The sequence below is a fragment of the Euphorbia lathyris genome, chromosome 1 (genome assembly GCF_963576675.1).
Source record: "Euphorbia lathyris chromosome 1, ddEupLath1.1, whole genome shotgun sequence".
Classification (NCBI taxonomy): domain Eukaryota; kingdom Viridiplantae; phylum Streptophyta; class Magnoliopsida; order Malpighiales; family Euphorbiaceae; genus Euphorbia; species Euphorbia lathyris.
In genome coordinates this window covers 47,849,931-47,858,147 of record NC_088910.1, presented here as the reverse complement: position 1 = coordinate 47,858,147, position 8,217 = coordinate 47,849,931, and the positions used below count along the sequence as shown (strand labels likewise).

General features: G+C 34.0%; 1 protein-coding gene across 1 annotated transcript; it reads right to left on the bottom strand.

Moving 5' to 3' along the window:
• Positions 1-269: 269 nt before the first annotated feature.
• LOC136231396 (hydroxyproline O-galactosyltransferase GALT6) lies at positions 270-4,932 on the bottom strand. The gene is made up of 7 exons (XM_066020750.1): positions 3,629-4,932; positions 2,727-2,959; positions 2,354-2,644; positions 2,148-2,276; positions 1,892-2,065; positions 1,060-1,167; positions 270-965 (listed from the first exon to the last, which is right to left on the bottom strand). The coding sequence occupies exons 1-7, from the start codon at positions 4,491-4,493 to the stop codon at positions 756-758; spliced, it is 2,010 nt and encodes a 669-aa protein (XP_065876822.1). The 5' UTR covers positions 4,494-4,932; the 3' UTR covers positions 270-755.
• Positions 4,933-8,217: the final 3,285 nt, after the last annotated feature.

The window sequence follows — 8,217 nt, the reverse complement described above, 5'->3', positions numbered from 1 at the left end:
CCTTGTCATTTTTTTCGCATTTTTTTTTATCGTTTTTCACATTTTTCCTTAAAAAGGATAAAGTTGTCTTCTAAACAACATTTACAATTCCATATGATCTTATTCCATCAACCAAACATAGAATTTAAAGAATACATATTCTATTCTGTGAGCCAAACAGCACCTAAAAGTTTCATCTTCTATCCACACACACAAAAAAAATAAAAAAAATAAAAGCCTAAATAGGAAATGGATTTATATGCAAATAAAGTTATTGATACGCCTCCAAATTGAAATATACAGTGTTATTGTATTTATTTATGGCATGAAGTTGGACAATATATCTTATAACCAAAATCAAAAAAATTGAGAAAATATTACAACAAAAGAAAAAAAGGAAAAAGAAAGCATAGAAAAAAAAAGGTCCCAGGTATTTGTTTGATTGTTGCCCTTGTGCAATTCATCTAGCACTGTTGATCATATTTCTAGCTCCGGAGTAAGTAAAAGGAAAAAAGAATGAATTAGAAGTGGAAATATGCTTAACCCTGGGACACAACTACATCAATTTCTTGATACAAATATACAAATGCTACATCTGCAAAACTTGTTTCTTTCTTCTTCTTCTACCCCATCTTCACATTTGTTCATACAATAACCGAACTGTTGTGAAGATTTGGATCTTTTTGGATGTTCAATTACTCTCTGAGTCACCGTACGTTGCGACTAGCAGCATCATCCCTTTGTTTCTTCAGCAAAAACCAAGATTAGTATATCACTCATCTCATGTTGCAGCACTGTGGCAATCCCAGTCTCTCCAATTTATCCCACAGGCAGATCATCTGCCTCGGGGATTGATAATGTGCCGTAAAATAGCCTTCGATGCATCCAAACTGGCAGAACTTTAAGCTGTGTACATACTCCACGGTCTTCGAGCTGTTAAACTTCTCCACCCACAATCCCATGCTCACATCTTCCATCTTGAACAACTGCAAAAGGAAAAAAAGTAGATGATGCTTAAAATCAGAGTTGAACAAGCCCGATCTTATCTTTTTCTTTTCCTCGGTGGATGTTATTGCTTACCCTTAATTTATGTCTCTCAAACTCTGCAACAATGAACTTGGCAATGTCATTGGATAAGATATAGCCTGGCCCATTTGCATAAGGTGGATAATCTTCTTCCGGCCACTCCTGAAACCACCAAAAATTATGAATATTAAACGCGAAGAGCGATATCCAAAAGATAATATCTTCCACAAAGAAGCAGTAAGGTTCTACTAACACAATCATAATTCTCTGTTCTCTAACTGTTGTTCCATTAATAAAATTAAAGACAACCTTATTTTTGGCCACGGATTTTACCCCTGGTCTTTTATTTCAAACATTTGGGCTCTGATCTGGACAAAATATCAAAATTGAGCCCTTAACAAGTAAAGCTCCGGCAGATAAATTCACTTAACTTTACAAAAAAATCATCATTTTACAACCTGGATGTACCAATTTTTAATGGTGATTTGCCTAACAACAGCAGATTCAGAAATTTTACCAAGGCCAGGGTCCAAAAATTGTAGCCCAAAATCAGAGTTATGCAACATGTAAGCGATATATATATATATTATCATTACAGCGCATCCAACTTGATCAAGATGAGATGTAACCCTAGAATATAATGTGTTGACTGTGCTCTTTTTCTCTGTTTGAAAAAAGAAGAGCCATAGAACTATACCATAGAAATTGATAACAAAATATATAGCACGAGTGATGTTACTTCAAACAGGTGTTGCATTCTCACATGAAATCCAAGAGGATGGTCCAAAGCAATGGAATTTTTTTGAAATCAGAGGCAACGGTTAAAAGTTAAAGCAGCATATCAAATTTTGCACTCCTGAGGATGAAAATTGGGGAAAGTCCATACCTCATATGTCACTGCCCATTTACCATATCGCAAAGGCTTGTGGTAGTAATTTATGTTCCCAATGTACATACTCCTTCCCTCGGGAATTTTTCTTGCTTCATCAATGACTGCATCCACTCTAATGAATGTGTCATCATCACACTTCATAATATACTTGGCCCGTACAGTGCGGAACTGCGGCAAATGGCAAACCAAATAAGTTTCATAAAATTAAAGTCACATTTTTCTCCTTCGCAATTTCTTTTCCTCAACTCACCCCATATTCGCAGATAGCAACAGTCTTTAATACAACAAGATCATAGTTGTCCATATAAGGCACAATAACGATGTCACCAAAATATTCTGCCTCTTTCTTCAACTCAAAATTCACTTCTTTCCTTGCATTCTATCAAAGCATCCAAAGGTAAGTAGCTTCACTATGTTAGAAAAACACAATGTAAACTGCAGTTATTCATAACATACCAGTGCTACAAAGAAACGAGCTACCACACTTGAAGATTGAACATTCTTATCCTGCATCCAACTCTTCCTGACAGCCATTCTCTCAGCAAAATGGTTGCCAGCAGAAAGGACACCGATAAAAAGCTGTGCAGGTCCCTCAGGAAGTGGTGGCGCTCTCCATTTTTCAGACATCTCTAAATGCCTTTGAGGAGCAAAACTAGGGTGCGCAGAGGGCAATGAAGCAGCAAATACGGAATGAACATCAATGTCGCCGTTCACACTTAGCCCAGTGGCATCCTCAAGAGTAAAGCCCTGTAAGACAGGATAACTGAACAATATTACAAAGTGCCCACATCTATTATGGAGAGAATACAGGTGACAGGATATCACTCACAGTGCGATAAGGAAAAGAAGTGACATGCCTTCCATCGACACTAATATGATAACCCTCCAAGCCAGCACTGAGAGTTAAAACAAATAGCTTATTCTCTGAAAATGGAAATGGCCAGTCAATAGTCACTTTTTTAGTTCGGCCTATTAACCGATTTAACCACCAAGTCGCCTTTGACTCCTCTGAGCCATTGTCATCATCACGAATCCACTTCTCACATTTAACCTGCCCATCAACTGCAACCAACATAAACAATTTCTCACCAATGAGAAAGGATAAACAGAAAGAGAAAAAGAAAAAAAAGGAGACTATCCAAACCCTGCATGTATTACACAATATAACAGAAAACCTTCATATTAATCAAATCAACACTATTACTATGCAACTCATCCTTGCTAATTCAAATGCACATGCCTAACATTCACTCGAGTCTAGAAGAAAGTTATCAGATAAAGCATTCAAAACGAGACAACTTGGAATTATCAGTATAACAAACAAGGACAGAAAAGGAGCTGATATACCCCTATTAAGACCTGATAATTCCTCTTCCTCGAAGAATAACATAGAAAACCATTTCAATTTACAACTTTCAGAAAAAGCTGCATGTTCCAGCCCCTGTTTTAAATCTGATTCGGCAATATAAAGTCTGACAAGCAGTTCTGCTTCAACTTTGTAATACATCTCCTGTTTGTATTATTAGAATCCCATTCTATCTAGCTAGCCAATATGCAATGTTCACATGTTATTATCCTATCATCATTCAAGACTTCCTTCACCTATCAACAAGGAAAACCTGTACTTAAATCCATCTCTATTACTAGGCTAATTAACACAAAATTAGACAGGTCTGAAAACACGATTGCAGAAGAAATTATTAGCAAAACAATATGGAACTAAACACTAACCTGTCTCCTCATCAGCCTTAGACTTCCAGCCTTCGCAGCGCATAGCATTCCCCCAGTGCATCCTGTAACAAGTATTCTGCTCAATCACGGGCTTCCCGCTCCAATCCCCCTTCAACCTGGGATTGAAATGCAGAATCCTAGGCGGGTCTTCACCATCGACAGTTTTCAAACCCTGAAGCTCCATCATAAACTGAGTAACCATCACTTGTTCTCCCTTACCTCTCGCCAGCGCAATCTTTGGCTCTTCCTCGGCGTGAGCCCCCCTTGGCTTCCCCACCACCGTTATGTGTGATCCCAATGTCAGCCCACAAGGTAACTCCACCATCCTCCCCCGTTTCACAAACTCCGACCCGCGTAGAGTAACCGAATTCGGGCACGAATCGGATTTGTTGTCTGACGAATTAAGCTTCAAAACCTGAATTTTACCGGATTCCATCCCATCCCACAGCTTCCTTCCGACCTCCCAAGCAGTCTTAGCACTCTTGTGCAGCTCCACGGAACCATCTTTTTTAGTGGGATCAAATGATTCAGGGTCAAAATCTAAACCTGACAAAACCTTGACAGGAGGCCTCTCGCGTTTGAGTAGGGGAGATGGTTGGTCGGAGCTGTGAGAAACCCGAGGAAGGGGACGAGTCGGGGCATGCCTAGCCTGCAAATTCTCCTCGCTTTGAAGAATAGAAGGGCGAACCAGGGTTTCTTGAGACAAAGCACCAAAACCAGCATTGAACACAAGGGGTAATTCAAAAGTTACAAGGATTACATACAAAATACCTAGACCAATTAGGATTTGAATCGATCTTTGCCTGCTTAAAGATACAAACATATCGACTTTATCCAACCTGGTTTCCGATTTACCCCTCTTCATATTGGAAAAATTTAGACAAACATCAATCAAAGAAGAGAAAGAAAGAAACCTAATTTGTAAAAGGAGGGAAAATCAAATGAAATCAAATCCAATCCGTGTCTAGGTGAAATCAGAAGAGGCAAGAGGGGAATATCCTAGAGAAAACAGAGAATGAATTATTAGGTGATGACCATTCAAGAGAGACGGAGAAGACTTGAAATGAAATGAAATGAAGAAAGAGAATGCCTTTTTTCAAACAAACAAACAAACAAAAAGATCTTTATTATTGAAGAGGTAGATCGGTTAAACAGGAATCTGAATTCTGAATGAGAGAGGAAATTTCCTTTTCTTAATCAGATTGATAATCGCATATATCTTAGAAATGCCGAATGGAAGAAGCAAATGTATCTTCTTTTCATAACCAAATGCATCTTCATTCTGTTAATTTTTATTGGGAAACTACGAACAAAAATTAAATAGTTCATTTTTGCTTTTTATAATAATTATATTCAATCAATTTTAATTTATTAAATAATTTGTATTTCAATACAATCTTTGAACGGTGAATACATAAATTATATAAAAAAATCTTCAATATTTTTTTTTCAAGATAAAAAATCTTTAATACTTTTATTTATAAATTTGACATTTTATCTCTTAAATAAAAAATTTTAATGTGTTTTTTGAATCAAAAGCTTTTTATAATTAAAAATTAAAAAATTTGATGCATATTATCGTAGACCATTCCAATAGATTGCTATCAAAATTGCTTAAAATTAATAAATCATATTAAAATATAATATTTTATTTTCTAACCGCCTTACATTACTTTTATAACTTCTACTAAAAAATTAATATTATAACTTCGTAAATTATTATTTTATATATAATTTATTTTTATAATAAAAATAAATCAAGTAAATAAATAAATCACTTTTTATATTAAAAAACAAACAATCTTAATAGAAGATTGTAAAAAAGAAATAGTAATTTATTTGAAAATTTTTAAATACTCATCATCATTCCAATAAATAACACTATTTAAAATTGCCAAAGCTAATATTATATTACCAATCACTTTTCTAATTATATCTATTCGAGATGCTCCTACGAAGCGTTTGATATTCTATTAAAATATAAATAAAAATAAATGTTAGGATAGGGATAAACATAAATGATTGAAATAAGAATAAAAATATAATAGTCGAAAATTATTATTCAATATTTGGTATGTGGGATAAAAATATGGATAAAATAATATATTTTATTATTTTAACCTTATTTAAACTACATAACATTAATTTGAGGGATAAAATGGACTTTTTCATCCTATTAAAATCGCAGAAGTTTATCTCACCTCGTTACAACACCCCTCTCTTGCTCTTCCTTTGATCTTATTAGCTTCGGTCATATTTATAGAGAACAAAATCGGGTTGCGGACCGTCTCGCAGTTGAAAGTCATATAAGATTATTGGGCCTCTCAACCTTTTCTTCTCCTCCATTATTCGTTCCGTCCCTGATTTTGGATGATTTGATGAGGACAGCTTTGCTGATCCCAAGTTAAACGGCTTTATTTGTTTTTTTTTCATTTCCTACCAAAAAAAATATATAGATTTGTTTTAGTAAGCTCCTTAATACCTCTAGATTTTCTCTAGTTTTGGATTGAAGATATACATTCCGTTATACTTCTTGTCATAAATTTAAAAACTGATTGATCTTATGACTTATAAAGTATATTATTATTAATCTTTTAAATTTGTTTAGAGCGATTTGTTTAACTTTATAATAAGAGAAAAAAAAGTTTAAACAAATTAAACGTACAACATTTTAGAAAATATATATATATTTTTTTTTTTGAAGACAACATTTTAGAAAATATAGGAAGGCAATAGTTAACTATAAGGAATTAATGATTATTTTAAAGAAATCCATAATGAATAAGTGAGTTGAAAAAAAATGAAGTAAATATTTGATAAGCTTAGATAAGTTTACTCCTAATAATAATAACAAAAGCGACAGCTGTTTGAAAACAAAGAATAGGTGTCAAGCTAGAACACACCTGCTTCTTTCCCATATCTCCATTTGGCTTTCCTAAAAATAAATAAAAGTATATAAGTCATACGATTTAGGGATGGAAAATTATATTCCTTATCTAGATGCAATAATTGTTGACCGTCAAATAGAGAAACTCAATTTCTATTGTGGATATAAAAGTAATAGTAATATTTCATTTTTAGCTTATAAAAAAAAGTAGTAAACTTTTCTTTTATATTTATACAGATGAATTCAAAGTAACCCGAAACTATTCGAAAGCTCATTTATATATTAAATACAGTTGTTAAAGTTCTTACCAATTTAGATATTTATTTTTTTTTAATTTGGATTAAAATACCCTTATCTTTTTTCATTCTCCTCTCCTTCATAGACGATTGAGATATCCACGCTTCATATCTTTTCTTTTTTCCCATTTTTTCTATTTTTTCTTTCTTTTCATTTTCTACGACAATTTACAATCCAATTCAAGAGCTAAAACTTTGTTTATCCAACAATCCAATTCAAATTCATATAAATCTTGTGTTGGATTTTACCTACATTCTAATTTCAATACAATATAAAATGTGTAAGATGATGTATATAAGATGTATATGTCAAATTCAAATGAAAATAATTTAGTTTCATGCATTTCAAAACCCTACAACTCATTGAAACTCTGTATTTTGTTGAAAATCTCATAATGCAATCGATATCTGCATTTCCAACACTTGTCGCATCTGTCGCATTGCCCCACTGCAACCTAATGCGACAATGGTGATGTTGTCACGTTCATCGCATTGGATTTAAATTGCGACAATATGTAGTGTTTACGAGATTTGTCACATTCGACATCAATGCAACACAGTAGTGTTTACTATATTGTCACGTTTGTTGTTAATGTGTTTTTTTTGTTAAATGCAGAAGTATGTCGATTAGAACTGTTCCCCATATGCTATTGCGGCGCGGTCATTGGAAAGCCATTCGAGATGAGATGACATACGTGGACGGTCAATCGAAGTTGTTCCGTTTTGCAACTAACATCGATTTGCAAAAGTTAGAAGAGAAACTTTACACTTCAGTAGGTGTTGATGAAACCTCATTTGACCTACATATGTCCATACAGTCGGCATATGGTCTAGACAAAGTTCTTGGAAGATTAGCACCAATTGAAGATAACGAGGATGTTATGTGCTTCATATGCCAGTGTTAGAATACTTTTGCTTCAAGGTCCGAAGAAACAAAACTCTGAACTTCAGTGATCTACTGGTGCCTATTTGTTTTGCTTCTTTGGTAACCTGAGCAATAGTAGTAACCATTTGCTCTTTCAAATCATTTATTGACTTTGTAAAAGTAGCACTACAAGAAAATGGTCTTTTAATGATCAAAATTTAATGTGGGTTAAAAATACACTCATTAGAAATTGGTGCTCAATACATTTAATGAGTGGAAATATACTACTCTACTATTATTAACTAAAATATGTTTTTTTATTCAATTTCATTAAAATTGTCCGCTCATTATTTATTGTTTTTACCGATTATTTTACCGCTCTTCCCTTCCCCCAAAATTTTCCCAAATTTTCAAGGGTTACAGATTTAGTCTTCCCTCCAATATTTCACTTTACGCCAAATTGAGACCTTGATGGTTCTCCTTTACTTGACCTAATCAGCCATTCACACCATCTCAGACCTACCTTTGTATTCTGCCTTTC

Excerpts from the sequence above, each read along its gene's own strand:
- LOC136231396 (XM_066020750.1), bottom strand. The coding sequence starts at position 4,493 with ATGAAGAGGGGTAAATCGGAAACCAGGTTGGATAAAGTCGATATGTTT. Across the intron at positions 2,960-3,628 it reads TAAGGCTGATGAGGAGACAG|TTGATGGGCAGGTTAAATGT; the intron begins GTTAGTGTTTAG and ends TGTTGGTTGCAG. Across the intron at positions 1,168-1,891 it reads AATGGGCAGTGACATATGAG|GAGTGGCCGGAAGAAGATTA; the intron begins GTATGGACTTTC and ends TGGTGGTTTCAG.